The sequence below is a fragment of the Mytilus galloprovincialis genome, chromosome 5 (assembly GCF_965363235.1).
Source record: "Mytilus galloprovincialis chromosome 5, xbMytGall1.hap1.1, whole genome shotgun sequence".
Classification (NCBI taxonomy): Eukaryota; Metazoa; Mollusca; class Bivalvia; order Mytilida; family Mytilidae; genus Mytilus; species Mytilus galloprovincialis.
In genome coordinates, this window is record NC_134842.1 from 88586457 (window position 1) to 88603422 (window position 16966).

At 32.1% G+C, this 16966-nt stretch overlaps 1 protein-coding gene across 1 annotated transcript in view; it reads left to right on the top strand.

Moving 5' to 3' along the window:
- The window catches only part of LOC143076648 (nucleoporin 88-like), a 37400-nt gene that overhangs the window by 14183 nt on the left and 6251 nt on the right, over nucleotides 1-16966 (top strand). Inside the window, 7 exon segments of the mRNA XM_076252490.1 lie at nucleotides 2472-2576; nucleotides 3207-3279; nucleotides 4686-4800; nucleotides 4802-4911; nucleotides 5498-5641; nucleotides 6518-6640; nucleotides 9875-10021. Of these exon segments, the coding sequence (XP_076108605.1) occupies nucleotides 2472-2576; nucleotides 3207-3279; nucleotides 4686-4800; nucleotides 4802-4911; nucleotides 5498-5641; nucleotides 6518-6640; nucleotides 9875-10021 (817 nt within the window).

A 16966-nucleotide genomic window follows, 5' to 3' on the forward strand; every position in this document is an offset into this window, starting at 1 on the left:
AATTTGGCTATTAGGGTTTCAATAAAGGTTATTCAGATGATAGAAAGTTCAAAGTATTGCCTCTTTGACAAAATATATGCAGAGGTATGGAAGACAACTCTTAAAAACAGATTAACAATATGTGTATTACCATTGTATTTTTTCTAAAATTAAAAAGAAATGGCAGATTTTTCAAAAAAGTCAAAATTAACATTTTAAACATTCATAGATTCAGTAAAATGATATTTCCAGACTTTATAAATGTCCAATAAAGCAGTAATATTTTATTCTGACAAGTGTAATTTGTATTTTGAATGAAATTGTCTCTAGGACACACTTTTCTGTTATAACTCATTATAGAAGCCACTCATATAATCCCCCCTCCCCCTTTTTGTGTATACTTTGAAAGTTAAGTATTCTAATTATATAAAACGTTCACCTTGTCCTGATTTATAACGAGTTATTAATGATGCTATGGTTCTAATGACAAAAGATGTTTTATTGTCACTTCTACATACATCTGGTAAGACAAAAGCTTGATGGCAAGGCGTAGGTATAACATGTCATTAGAAGTGTAAAACCTGTCAAAATTGAATCTCGTTTTCTTTAGAAAACAGTTGTTTAGACCGTTTTTTAACATTCTAGACACGTGTACTAGGTTTGTTTTAGAAGTGTTATATTAAATTTATTGTCAGTATTTAACATTGTGGTAATTTGTGAAACTTATTAATTGATTTAAACTCTTAATTTAATCATTTATGTGACATTAAAGCATGTCGAGGAAGACCTCAAATTCAGGTGGTGTTTACTCACACAGGTTGTCATGGTTATTTTGGAAGTGATTATTTTGACAAATATTTAACTGAGTTGAACTTGACCATCTGAAATATATATGAAATAAGGAACCATGTTGCAACATTCAGAGGGGAAATGTATGTTTTTGGCTTAATTCCCTGCAATGTGAAAAGCCAATTTTCAGATTTTCATTATTGAAATGAGCAAAAATGGCTGATGTTGTTTTTACAGCACATTCAAAAATCTACATTCTCAAGATAATATTCCTTGCTTTTAAATTATCATTAAACACGATTCATTTGATGAATTTCACATATTATAAGATTCTGCACTTTTTAGAAGCACAATGCCAAAAGATTGAATCTGATTTTATAATATATAGATATAAGAAGATGTGGTATGCATGTCAATGAGACAACTCTGCATCCAAGATACAATTTTTAAAAGAAAAACAATCATAGGTTAAAGAGCAGTCTTCAACATGGAGCCTTGGCTCACACCGAACAGCAAGCTATAAAGAGCCCCAAAAATAACTGAATATGAATTGTTTCCCTTGTAATGTTGGGAAGTATACTGGTATAAACATGATAAGAACCTGTTAGCGGCAGTGTAGAGCAAAGGTAAAAAATAAGAATAGACAAATGTGTTACTTTTTTTTACAAACATTGGATTACGGTATATTGTAATACAGAAGACTATTGATAACTTTTATATTTAGATAAACAAAATAATATCTTTAAATTGACATGGATTAAAAACTGCTTTTAGTTAAATTGACATTTTAATAGCTTCATTGCAGCAAAGCAATTAATTTCTACTCTTTGAAAAGGGAAATAATCTACTCTTAATTATGATTGGATATTAAAATTCATGATTCCTTATCTGGCATCTAAAATTGCCAAATAATGCAATCCTCAAATACATTTTATGTCTCAATGTAGTTATTTTGAAAATTATAATGATGAAAAAATATGGACATTTGAAGACTGTACCTTAACCTTTAATGGTTAACTTTTAGAAATTGTGACTTTGATGGAGAGTTGTCTCATTGGCAATCATACCAGATCTTCCTATATCTATTCCAAGTTCAAAGTATTAGCTTTGCATTTCACTTTGACCCTACAAACGAATTAAAATGAAATGTTATGTACAATAGTTTTGCAGTAAACTTGCCATATTTATAAAATGTTCATTGATGCAATGGTCAGAAAGTTTTTCTGCCAAGTCAGTGGTTCTTCACGGGCAACGTCTAGCTGCATCTTCCATCGATAAAATATGATGCCCCGGAAAAAGCTTATAGTCATGATAGTGCTGTAAGGAGCATTTAAAATCAATCAACCAATCCATTATTAAAAGATATCTTTATTAGAATAGATATCATGGTCATTTTACCTGATACGAATTTGAAAAATAAAAGTATCTTTTTCTTTAATTTAAAGTTTTGCCACGTGTATCCTATTTCTATTAATCTAAATACCATATCATTAGTATTCCAGTAGAAAAGGGAACTATCAAATATAAGTATAGCAATAACTTATCTTCAAAGTCATATAGAAAGGTCATTTGATAGTTTGATTGAAAATTGAAAAATAGCCTTTCATTATTAAAATGTTTACTTGAAAGGTGTACTTATTAAAATTCAATAATTTTAACCACGAAATTGATGATAAATGAGAAAATTACGTTTGTTTTTTCAGATGCGTTGGCTCCTGACAGATATCATTGTTTACATGCTGCTGGTGTCCACACTGTCGCTCTGCCATGGATAGAGGAATACTATCAACAATATTTCCTGTCAGAAGGTATCAAAGGATCAAACGCATAAGAATTCACTTCAACTTATTAATCTTGTTTACAGTTAGGTTGCAAGACAAAGTGGATGTTGAGTTTGAAATGAAATTTATGTTTCATCTTCTTACAAAATCAATTCTACAAGAATGTATGAATGATAGAAAAGAAAGGATATTGGGTATCCATGCATGATCAGCATATACACAGTAAAAAACACAAAGGAAAGCATAGATTTAGATTTTTGCATGCAGTAAGGAATTTTGCATTTAAGTCTGTGTCTGAATTTTGCATCTCGTTATCACAATTCTCTTGAATATATTGGGTAAAATATTGTATTAAACATTACATACTATTCAGCAACAGCTATGTTACATTGACCTACATTTCACAATTCTCTATTTTTAGATACCTTTTAAGTTCATCATATTGTATCTGTCCTTTTATATATTTTACTGTTCTGCACAAAACCATTGATATATGTCGATTTTTTTAATACTTCTAATTTTAACATGTCAGATAATATATGAGTTCTGTCATTTTACAAGAAGGCATTCTTGGCCATAGTACACAGTATTTTCTTACCTTGACTGCATATGTGCTCTGTTTTAATGAGATTGTATAAATGATATATTTCATTGTAGAGGATGCTGATGTGCCTGAGAATTTAGAATGTACAGTGGAACATTTAGTGTGTACAAAGCCTCTCCCATCTAGGTTTGTGAATTGTCTGTCGTATATTATACATGACTATTTGTTAAGGAATACAAAGTACTGAGAATTTAGAATGTACAGTGGAACATTTAGTGTGTACAAAGCCTCTCCCATCTAGATTTGTTAATGATCAATGATGTCATCAAATTTTCTACTTATTTTTGTGTAAAACATATTTTAACTAAAAAAATACCAAATGTGAACATGTCACTGCTCATTATATTAAATAATTTGCATATGGTTATATGTGAAACTTTGGTCTTTGTTAAAATAAATACATCAAGAAAAATTGAAAAAAATCATTAAAAAAAACTTCTTGCATAGTAAGTTACATGGGATTTAGTCCAGTCAAACTAAGTTTGAACCTCAAACGTATTGCAACAGAAAATATCAAGTTCTTATCTATAGCATTAAGCCCAATATATACACAGAAAAAAGTCCCATACAATCTAACTTCAGGAAAACTTGAAATCAGCATTTTTCATTTCTTATGGAAATTTACATTGTCAGTTTTAGGTTTATTTTCTTAAAATTCATGTAAAGTATGATACTTTGATGGATTATAAGTTTGTATTTGACTATATTACATAATTATTCTGCTCATGAAATGTACAAAATCAAAGTGTCATGGGTATTTTTATTTTTGTTGCACATTTTTCATTAAAAAAATTGCAAATTTAGGGCATTGTGACCATTTTAAAAAAATAATACGAAAATTTGGTTTGTTGATATTTGAAAATTATATTTGTTCAGCATCTATCATGTATAAAGAAATTTTAAACCACTAAAAGAAGAATGTATGCTTAATATGTTTTATTTAATTTGAGATTCTTTACCTTGACATGCTGAAAAATCTAATAAATGGTCATCTAATGAATTATGAAATCTAGGTTGTAGCTTGATAAAAGATATGAAAACACCTTTGCAGTTGTTCGTTATACTATCAAGATGACTAACATATCGAGAATCAATCCATTCTATTGAATAGAAGCGGTAAAGTTATAATTTTGTATCAAACTTTATTAACATTTCTGCCTTTTTTTGCAGAATTATCTACCATTGCAATGCAAATCTTCATAGGAATATTTAAATCATCGGTATTTTTTAGTTTTCCTCAAGTTTCCTTAAAAATCTTCTGTAGAAATTACTTCAAGGATAGGGTCGATTTTATGCTAGATTGACTAGACTAATTAGTTGCCAAATATGGACAGCCATTTAACAACAAAAATAAACAAAAGACCTCGAATGGTCAATATACCTCTTTCAAACCGGATATTTGTAGACTATAATATAAATACATAAACAAGATCATATTTCTATGTTCTACAATGGATATCTTACCATTAAAAACTTGCTCATCAATTGAATATTTTTGACACTTATAGTATGACTTTTATTCTCAATTGCAGTCCCCCAGCACCAGTAATAGGACTAGCTGTTGTAAAGGAGTGGCAGAAAGGATCAGCCTTGTTAACATTGACCAGTGATATAGAATTTATATCACTTCCTCTTAGGTAAGTTCCCCTTTAACCCCCCAGCACCAGTAATAGGACTAGCTGTTGTAAAGGAGTGGCAGAAAGGATCAGCCTTGTTAACATTGACCAGTGATATAGAATTTATATCACTTCCTCTTAGGTAAAATCTCCCTAAAGTACCACAAAATGTAAATTTTGGTATCAGTTTCTCTGTCGTAGAGGTATGACTTCTCTAACAAATATCTTCTGTTTGATAGTACATGAGGTATTAAACAAACAGTAACATCTTATTCAATTGGGAAGATAGATATGAGGCTTCAAATATAGAGAATTTGACATCCTTTGCATGTTAAATTACTCCTGTAACATCTCATGTGTGTTACAAGTAAAAATGTTTTCTATCCAAAATATCAGTATTTTCTAGTGACAGTTTAAAATTATGAAATACAAGTACAAGTAATTGATTTGTTCAATTCCTTCTTTGTGATAATAACATAGACACTTAAAATGTTATCTCCATTTGAAAAGAGTTATCTTTCTTTCAATAACTGCAAATTCAGAATTTTTGCCACGATTTTTATTATTACAAAAATTCCATTTAGGAAGATTTTGCAAAAAACATACTGACATTTTAAAATTTTTACAGTAGTATTTCTATGCCCAAATTCCTGTTGTTCAAAAATTGCGAAAAATAAATGCATGCAACACACTTTGAATTTTTACAGTTACTTATATTCTATTCACAGGTCCAGAATGGTAACCTATACCACATCTAGTTTGCAGACACCAACAGGGACAATTAGATCTCCATTACGTAAATTACCCAGGGAGCCATTTGATCAATATATAGCTAAGGTGTTACAAAAGAACTTCACTAATCCCTTGTTAAAGTAAGTTGTCACAACATTTTGTCACCTTTCATAAATTAATTAGTATAAATTGAAAAGATGTGGTACAATTGGCAATAAGACAACTCTTCACTAGAGACCAATTGATGTAGAAGTTAGTAACTATACAGCTCTTCAACAATGAGCAAAAAACAATACTGCATATCATGCTTTAAACGACCTTGAGATGACAAATGTAAAACAATTCAAATGAGAAAAATGCCTGATTTATGTACACAACAATAAACGAAAAATGAATAGGATAAACAGCAACAAAGGTCAACCACTGAATAACAGGCGCCTGACTAAGCACACACATAAAGCAGCAGTGTGGGTGCAATATCTTCCCCTAAGCTGGGACAGTGTTGTAACAGCATAACACAAAAAACAAGCTAGACAATCATTTAAAGACCTTAACTCATCAAAGCAAATACAACTAACACATCACAAAGGACAGAAAGTACAGATCTGCAGTACTCACAGTTACTGACAGCTAGTTCAAATCTAATAACTACTAAAAAAAGATCACATATCTAAGACTAAAATATCAATCAGTACACATCCAATATCCAATGGATTTAGTGTATTCTTATTAGTCTAAAAACTTCATAAACAGTCAGAGAAAAACATGACCTTGTGCAATGCTGTAATATACTTTTCAACAGATTGTATAACAGTGAACCTATTAATAAATTTAGTAAGTATGCATGAACTTCACATTTTAAATATTGCTAAAAAAAGAAATCCTGTGCTTTATGTTTTATTCTTTGAAAAAGAAATTAAATGGACACATCCATAATTACAATTTACCTGAGAAAAATAATTACAATTTATATTGTCTATTTATTGAAATTACATTTTAATAACATATATTTTAAGGTCAGGTAAAAAAACTGAAATGACCCAACAAGAATGTTATCAGTTGTTGGGTCGTACAACACAAGTGTTTAGAGAGGAATATCTTCAGAAACAAGATCTAGCTCAACAAGCTATACAGAAAAGGTAGGGTCCTAAATCTTGACCTTGAAGAAACACAGGTGTTCAAAGAGGAGTAATTTTATTATAGCTATTTATTTGTTATAATTCTGTGATATCAACCATGGCTAGTAATTTTGCATTTACATCAATCTAAAAATATTTTCTGGTAGTGATTTTGATATAAATTAAATAACATTATAGATAACAATTTAAGAACCAGCATTGTTTTTTCCAGTGTCTATAATTTGTTGTATTTATTATGTTCTAGTGTAATAAATTGTGTATCTAAAATGAATAAGAACACAAAAATATAAAAATTAGGAAATCAATTTGAAGAATAATTCCAGAGCTGAATCGATTGACCTTTATTTAAATAATGACATAAAGTCGTATATAAGTTTATCATAAAAAGTACTCCTAGTTCCCATGAAATATCTTGACCGATTGGTTATAGGAATGCAGTCTTAACGACAGATTAAACACCTTATCAATAGTATTGGCTGACAATATTGGATATAAACCGTCACTTAGTGTCAATTGGTCAATCATAAACTGACCATTATGGCCGGATTGCACCTACTATTGTAACAAAAATAGGACAGTGTCCACGTCTGCGACTCTTTACAATAACATTAATGTCTGTTTGTTATTGTTTGGAAAATCATTAAATTACATTGTTGCTTATCAAATAAATAAACAAATCTCCATTTTAGACCTTTTTATCATACATGTCTAAATTGTTTGTACAAAAAAATATATATATACTATTTTTTAGAGTTGAATAGAGTTTATATGTTCCAAAAAATACAGCTTATATATTTTCCAAAGATCGAACTTTTTTAAAAATTTGTTATTTATTTTTTTTTACAGCAAATACTGTAAATTCAGAAATTATTGCAAGTTTTTATAATGGTGAATACTGTGACAGAGTTATAATCACATCTTTTTTATTTTCATAAATCACACTAATTTAAACTTGCATTTTGAAATCTTTTCTATATGACTTGAACAGGATATTTCTCAACATTGCAAAAAATTAAAATTGCATATTAGTCTGAAACGACAAATCCCATATAAGTCTTAAATGAAAAAAATCACAATAATAAATGCATGCAATTATTTCTAAATTTACAGCTAATCCTGTATGTATAAAGATAAAGAGATGGTGTTTGATTGTCAATGAGAAAACTATCCAACTGAGTTCCTTTGAAGCAGATTTATGCGACAATAGGTCAATGTACAACCCCTTAACAATGAGAAAAAAAATACTATTATAAATCAGCTGTGTAAAGCACTGACGTGACAAAATGTGAAACAATTCAAACAAAGAAAACCTATGATTGTTTAGGGTCAAAGTTTGAAAGAGAATGAAAATAGGAATAATTTAATTTTTACTTCTGACTAATAGGACTTTTAAAAAAATTGAATGCTAATTAAAAGAAAATATGTTAATAGTGTTCAAGAATTTCTCGCCTCTTTTGACACATAGATTATGATGATGTTCATCATTATATTTTATTATGCAAAAATGTGAACCAGATTTAATTAGTCTCCTCCTCCTAGAGATCTCAGACTGTTTTCTGAGGTTGAAAAACAACATGGCAATCATTTCAATAAATGACCAAAGTTTGATTGACAGGGTTTAGGGGAGGAGCCATGTTTAATTTGACATGTTATGTTCTATAATTGTACTTCATTGATTTGGAATAAATTAATTGATCAATGACCAAAGTTTGATTGACAGGAGTTGGGGGAGGAGCCATGTATAATTGACATGTCATATTCTATACATGTACTTTATTGATTTGGACATTTGTGTAATTGATTAATAGGGTTAAGGGAGGGGCCATATATAAGTGACATGTTATATTCTGTACATGTATTTAATTGATTTGGACGGCTGTTTAATTGATTCATAGGGTTATTAAGTATTATTTATGCATGGAATGTATGTGTAGTTTGATTTGTGTTTTTACATGGACGGTTTGAAAAGTAATAAGATATTTTAGGCTCACTATGACAAGTTGTGTGGTCATGCAATAATATGTTTCTAGAAATACATGTAAGAGTTCTTTTATTAAGCAGTGTTGCCAACTTTGAGAACTTTTAAAAGTTAAACAAACAGTGTGTGTGTATTTGGAAAAGTAGAAATGACATGTACATGTTTAGAAATTTATTAACATTTTTTATAGACCTTTTGATATAAGTGTTTGTTGCGTTTTTCCAATTTTTCAAAACTTAATCATTGGAACTTCTTTTGCAATTTATTAAGTTGATAATCAGGCTTCATATTTTGGAATTAATAAACCTGAATTATGATTTAACAGGCTATTATTTGAACTTGGAATTATGTTTAATTATGGAATTTGCATAATTTCTTGTGTTTAAATTTTTTAATAAATTCCATGTTTATTTGGTATCATGATCTTTTGAGTGGTTAATAACACTTTCCATACAATGTATTTTGGTTAGATAGTGTTGTGCGCAGCACAGTACATTCTATTTTTTTTATAAAAATTTCAATAACAAGAAATCAAGCACATTCCATAATTAAAAATAATTCCAAGTTCAAATAATAGCCTGTTATTTATTGTTTTTTGTGTGTATTCAGTGTCAGATGTTTTATTACAATAAAAAAAAGATACAGTGAATTAACTAGAACTTCAAACAACTACCTAGCAGAAACAACTAATAAAATTATGAATGAGGGACCTTCAAATTCCAATATTACTAAGCAAAATTTTTTGGAAGCAAAATGTGAATCTATTTGTATTTTCATAGATGCAAACCACAACACTTTTTGGTTAATTTCTACAAATACATCTTCAAATTGATATGATCTGATATTGTTGTCATCAACTGTCGCTGTCCTAGCTAGCTCCAAAATTTGTAATTACAGGATTGATAGATAATGTTTGAATAATGTCCAGTGGCAAGTATAACTCACATGTTTAGGACGAAAACAATTAAACAATGAATACGATATGAATAGTGATACAGTAAGAGTGAGCAGGGATGCAATTGCCAATAAGCAACACAGAGACTGACATGTAATTTCAGGACCTAAAAAAGGAGTTCCAGACAATATTTTGATAGGCATTGTCTTACTTTTAAATTTGAGTGATTTGTTTTATGTGTTTCTATTTAGTGTGTGGCATGTAATTTTAAAACCAAAATGATGAATTCCAGGCAATATTTTGGTCTGCACTTTTCTTATCTTAAAATTTTAATGATTTGTTATATGTGTTTCTATTTTAGAGTAAGGATATTAACAAACCTGAAAGAGACCCAGTCCAATGATTTGGATTACCTGTCTCAGTTAAAGGCAGATATGCATGACCGAGCAGGAGAACTGGGTGTCAAGTGTGACGAGTGTCAAGATAAAAATGATGAAATTCTTAAAAGGTACTTATTAGAGAAGGAAATATTATTGCAAAAAACATAAAAAAGTTCTTCCTTAATTGGAATAAAATACCATATCACTAAATTTTATACACTCAAGCGTTGTTGTCAACTGTTTAAAGTGCACAACTGTCATACTAGTATGCTATATTTAAGGTAAATTTAGAAATTTGAAGATGCTTTTATTATTGCAAAAATTTGTAACAGGATAGGTTTCATAAAAATTCCAAACACACATAGATGAGACAACTCTCCATCCAAATAACAATTTATAAAAGTAAACCATTATAGGTCAATGTACAGCCTTCAATGCAAAGCCTTGGCTCACACTAAACAACAAGGTATAAAGGGCCCCAAAATTAATGGTGTAAAACCATTCCAACGGGAAAACCCAACTGTCTAATCTATATAAAAAATGAGAAACACGTATAAATTACATAAACAAATGACAACTACTGTACATCAGAGATGTCTGTATTCCTGTCACAAATTTCACTATGTCAGTTCTATCTGCTTTCTCCTACAAAATCTGCATAATACTTATTTCTGGTTAAGTTGATTGTATCAGTGGTCAAGATTATGGTCTTGATGACAATTGCATGACAGAAAAAAGTTTCATTCTATTTTCTAATCTCTCTCTAAAACAGGGTTGGCAAAAACCCGGGTTTTATGAGTATTGCCCAGCCCAGTGGGAAATACTGGGAAAACCCGGGTTTTACTGGGTTTTAGTGGGTAATACTGGGCAATACTGGGTAATATAAAATACTGATCTGAATTTTATAGAGGATTCAGTGATCAAACACAAATGTTATACATTTAAGATACATTTATATAACCTTTTTTGTTTGTCTGGATTGATAAAACTGTAAATATAAAGCAAAAACTCTTTTTTGAATAAATATGACTCTTATTTAAGGACTAACAATTACATGTAAGAAAAATTACATTTAAAAAATGTATATGTACTGTCACTAATTAGTAAGTAATTATTCAGATTAGAATGCAGATTTGTTTATTTAACAATAATCATCCCTTTCAATTCTATAAGTCGAGGCACGTGTTGTTGGACAAGAAGGACGCACCTTGAGAAGCTCTCGAGAAATTCACAGATTTTTCACAAACAAATATTTTATCTACCTAAGTGTATAGCACCCTGCACTAAATTAATTCACCAAAGTTTGAGTCCTTCTTTTTCCATTGTTATTTTAATCCCACTTGTACATTATCCCATATTATTTGAAATTTTTCTGCCACTTCCCAGTAGCCGTGCTCCCGCCATTGGCCGCCATTGTGGTTTTTTGTGTGTTTTTTTATTGTTTGGGACTTTTTGACAATCCAACTGTGTCTTATTGTATTAAACTATTGTGTATATATAATAAATAATATCAATATAAATTAATTATTAAATTTTTCCGCAGGTTTTTCTTTCTTTTTTTTTTTTTTTAATTTGTTGTTCATGTCGTTGAGTAAAATTATCAAATTTGGCAACAAGAGCCTAGATCCACCTCAAGGTCAGAGAACACACAGACCCGTTATCTTAGCAGATAGTAAAGGTACCAAACTTCAGAGCCAGTTTGTACACTCACAACAAAGCAACATAACTTGGTGGTGTCAAAGAGGTAGGACCATACAACAATCCATAGCCTGGCTCAAGGCAAACCTTGATACAGAAATTCAACTTATTGGTGACATTTGGCTCTTCGTCTGGATTGGTACATGCAACCTTACCTCCATTGACAAAAACACCAGATATATTTCACTCTCCTCTTTCAACAACACAGAAATTATTCAGCAAATAACTCAAGGTTATAAAGAAATCATCGATCTCCTGGCGAAATACCCAAACTGTAGAGTAATCTTCCTTGAAACACCATTTTATTCTATCATCAATTGGAACACCAAACAACACCACAAAGATCCAACTGTATTCTCGGAACAAGAGCACATTCTAGAACAACAAGTGATCGCTCTCAACAAAGAAGTAAAGGCCATCAACACCTCTCTTCATTCACATTCTCCAGACTTTAATTACGATCTATACAGAACTTCAAAATACAGGTCCTCAAAGCATAAAGGCTCTACAAAACAAAGAAAATTCTTTAATATTGCTCTGTACCCGGACGGCATTCATCCAGATCCAGCACTAGCAAAAGCCTGGCTGCGTAAAATTCTGCAACAAATCTTCATTAACTGTTGGTCGTCTAAATGATTTGTATTTACACTTGTAACCTACTTCTCAAGAATACAATTTAACTGAACATTAAAATTTTCTTTTCATTATTGTAGTTCAAATTTATATTTGGCTGTACTGATCTTTGATTATTATAAATTTTCTTTCTTTTTGTGTCTGAGATTTAGTTTAAGAAACATATTTTTGGGGTACTACATACATTTTTATTATCTACTATTGGCTAATTGCTTTCTCTCTATTAGTTAAATCTCTGATTATTTATATAAACATAGTAGGCCATCTTGCTGGTGTTTTCTTTTTTCTTTTTTGTTGTTTTTGTTGTTTTTTTTGTTGTTTTTTTTTTTGAGGTACTTAATTAATAATATTGAATTAAATATATTTTTCTGAATACTTTTATTATAAGTATATCTTATAAACACTTTTCAAAATTTGGATTTTTAGTTAAATCAAACCCTCAAGCCTAGCAGCCAACATTTATCGTTTTAGATTTTAAATTAGAGGCTTAACTCTTTTTACATTTGTATTTTAAGTTTTAGTACCTGTATGTGTACATTGTCATATTTTTATACTGTTCTGTCACTCGGGCTTACCATTATTTCCACTTTGTAATATCTTTTATTGCTGTATTTTCTTAGAAATTGTATAACCCACATTTTATTTTATTTTCTAGAGTAGGTTGAGACGCATTTTTACTGATAAATTCTCCTTTTAAATTTCTTTTTGATTATATTTATTTTATTTTATAACCACTACATCTTATAATTCTTATTTAGTTTTATCTAGTCACACAAAGCCTAACAGGCTCTTTTATTTCATGATTTAAAATAAAGGGGTGATCTTTGGCACTCCCATATTATCCTTACTTTCATTCCATAAACCAGAAATAATTCAAAAAGTTAAATAGATTAATTTTTGTAACTGTCATACTTTTTTTTTTTTTTTTCGACTATATATTCTATAGTTTTATAATCTGACGGGTTAACTGTTTTTACAAGCTAGATCATTTACAAGAGTGTTCTTGTTATTTTGTTTTGTTCGCATCTTTTTGCTTACTGTTGTTTTTTTCAGCAGCTGTCCGCTTTCCAGTGTGGTTGTGTAATCTCTCCTCAAACTCGCATACAGTTTAATTGGGTCAGTGTGGTTTTTCCGCGCTATACCTATCCGTTTTTATTTTAAGTATAAACCTCTGTCTTGGTCAGTGTGGTTTTCCCGCGCTATACCGAAACAGGGGTTTCAAGTTCCGTCCATCTAGGATTGGTAAGTGTGGTTTTTCCGCGCTAGACCGACCTGGTGGACATTCATATCTCATCTCACCTCCTCGGCTGAAATCCTTTTTTCTGGTTTGGTTGCACGATCACATTGGAGAGTCACGACAGCATGTTGCGAAAGATGGAAACCAGAACGTCTAAGAAATCTCAGTCTACAGGAAACTTACTCTCTAAAGAAATTTTAACTATACATGGCAACAATAGAAACTACACGTTAAACAGACCAAAGGCCTTAGAAACAAAAACTTTAAAATGTAAACAGGAACATTTACATTATGAAATGAAAGCTGGAAAAAATTTCGTTATTGAATTCAGCACTGGGGCCTATGAGCTTATTAAAGAAAAAATTCTGCAATTAATTAAATCTCCCGAGTTCAACCTTAGTTTTGTAGTAGTAGAACAGCACGGCGTTGAACTTTCTAACCTGAACATTGACTCCTGCTACAAAATTTTCAATCGCAAAGCAAACAATCAACCAGGCAATCTTCTCAAATTTACCATGAATCTTTATCATACTACAAACAAGATGACCGTTAATGGCGGCAGGGTTGATACCTTCATCAACGACATTTTTGACAAAATCTGTGCAGAGATTCAGAATCACTATACAGAATTGAACATTTGCAACAAAACCATACACTCTCAATTAAGTATCATTAAAGACTCTTTATCCAACATCATACAGAAGGACCTAAATAGAAACCAGATGGAAGCATTAGAAACAACAGAAGATACCAGCGGACTACAACTAGCTCAAAGGGAGGATGGTGAAATATGCCCAAACTGTGAACAAAATGTCCAGACAGAAGGGATCGCTTGTGATTCTTGCAATAACTGGTTCCACTACAAATGTGTTGGCCTAACAGAGGACCACATCAACTCCTTTCAACAACTAGAATATCACTGTGACCAATGTAACGACGATCTGCTCTATGTAGGAGCCACCTTCATTCCACAAACTGATGATAACAATCAAGAGTTACCAATTAATACCTCCAGTTCTGAACCTGCTATAAGCTCTCACGAAACACAGGATCATACTACTGACACATGTATGGACTCGCCAGCTCAGAAATCATCCCTGGAATCCCCCACAGACACTTACGTAAATCCCTGTATCACTAGCTGCCACAATCAGACAGCAAACAACTTGGAAAAAGATGATACCATGGTAAAGTCTGTCCTGACTGGTACTTCTAGCGACTCAACTTCCTCAACTAGAAACCCCATTACAGATAGGGGCAAATCAGCAAAGAGAAACAACTCACCTACTTCTAGGTCATCAACCAATCAACGAAAATTAAAGGTTAAGTCTTCTGTCTTAGAGCATGACCAAACACTGATAACACAGAGAACAAGAATTCTTGATTTAGAAAACGAAGTAAATCAACTCTGCACTGTTCTTCAGACATTTAAAGATCACATTAAACACCAAAATGATCAGGCTGAAATTGATCCTTCACGTCAAAACTCCCACCACAGTTATAGGATTGATGCTAATCCTCATATCAACCCAAGGCATAGGAACGATACAAATTCTCCATTGTCACATCAGCACTTAGATACCTATTACAAGCAAGAGCTAATGGAAAACAGACTGCGCATTTTGGAGAATCAAACAGCTCAAAATATGAGCATCAACATTGCTCTAATTACTCAGCTATCTCTTCAGAACAGACCTATGAGCCACTATCATCCTCCTTGTCAGCACAATCTGCTCCAATCGCATTATCCTCCTCAGCAACCAGTACCTTTCATACCTCAGTGGAACTTGCATCCAGCTTACAGCCAAACTCAGTTCTCCAACCATCCTGGCTCTATGCTACATCAACCTCAACCTCAATTTCAAACCAACGCTCATCTAGCAACTGGCCATGGATACCCAGGTATCCCTCAACAAAACTTGTTGCCACCAACTTATGCCTACTCATCCCAGCAAGTACCGGACTTTCACGGGAACAGGGCACCTCACATACCAACACCTTTTATTCCTCAGCCACATATATACCACAATAATGCATCTAGAACTGATCTAGGTTTTCAACATCCGGCTCCTCATCTTCAACAAAGCTCAGGTCGATACAACCTCAATAACAAGGTTTTCAATGAGAACTCAACGAGACCTGCTCCTAACTCGAACCTTCAAGCAAGAATGGCTAAAATCACACCACAGTCGGTATCAATGGAAACTGGTCAAAGAGGCTGGACAAACAGGAGATACCAACAAAAGAAACAGCTACCCTCTCAACCTTCCTCAAACACAAACATAGGAAGAATGTCAAAGCCACAAAATGAGACTATCACTACTAGCTTTTCTTCACCTCCAATTGACTCAGAAATAGTCAACTACTTAGATCTAGAAATGCACAAAGAACAAGCTGACATCCTTTTGGATCCTTCTCATAGCAACCAAGTCATTACCACAGCTGAAACTCATCATCAGCCAATAGAACACTCACAAAAAGCTCAAGTGGCTAGCCATCAAACAACTTACCAAATCTCTGCCACAGACAGTACTCAATCCCCAAATAGAACAGGGATCATCAAGTCAAATTCCCCTTTTCGAAACAACTGCCTCCAGGAGAAACCTCCAGAACAAAAGGAAAATCTGGAATCTCTAGTAGAACCGAGAACATCAGACTAACTACATGTAATATTGAAGGGATAAAATCAAACATCCTTTCTGCACTCTATTCTCGACAACTCCCATATCATATGTCTTCAAGAACACTTCCTCTGGGAGTGCCAGTCGAACTTCCTTAATAAGCTCTTACCTGAATGGGAAAACCATACCAGATGTCATGACTCTAACGAACCACTAGATGGATTCAAACTTCCTAGAGGTCAAGCAGGAGTTTCCATCCTCTGGCCAAAAACTTGGAACAATCAGATTAAAAAACTCCCAGATGGAAACGAAAGAATTGTCGCTATTTTATTTACCTCAAATTGGAATATCTGCTTAATTAACACTTACATGCCAACAAGGGAAACCGATTCACAGTATGAATATGGAGTCTGTCTGGATATAATTCACTCAATTATAGAGAAATATCAATCAACTCACCAAGTAGTTGTCTGCGGAGATCTAAATGGTACTCTCGCTACTAGGAGGAATAACAAACATGACCAGCTTTTGAAACAATTTGTTTTGGAAATGAACCTATCTACTGTCGGAAATTATGGTGTACAAAAAACATTCTTCCACCATTCAGGACTATCTTCTTCGCAAATTGACTACATACTGACCAACAACAAGGATATTTATTGTAATCATGAGATCTGGGAAAACACATCATCTAATGTCTCCTCTCATGTACCTGTCTCAATGATCACCAATATTGCTGTCCCTCTGCTTGAAAAATTCTCTAATCAAAATAAAAAAACTGTTCAAAGACTGAAATGGAATGAGATTGATGAACAACTATACCGGGATACTATCTCAGAAAAACTATCTGACATAAGGGAAGACAAAACAACCTCAGAGAACAT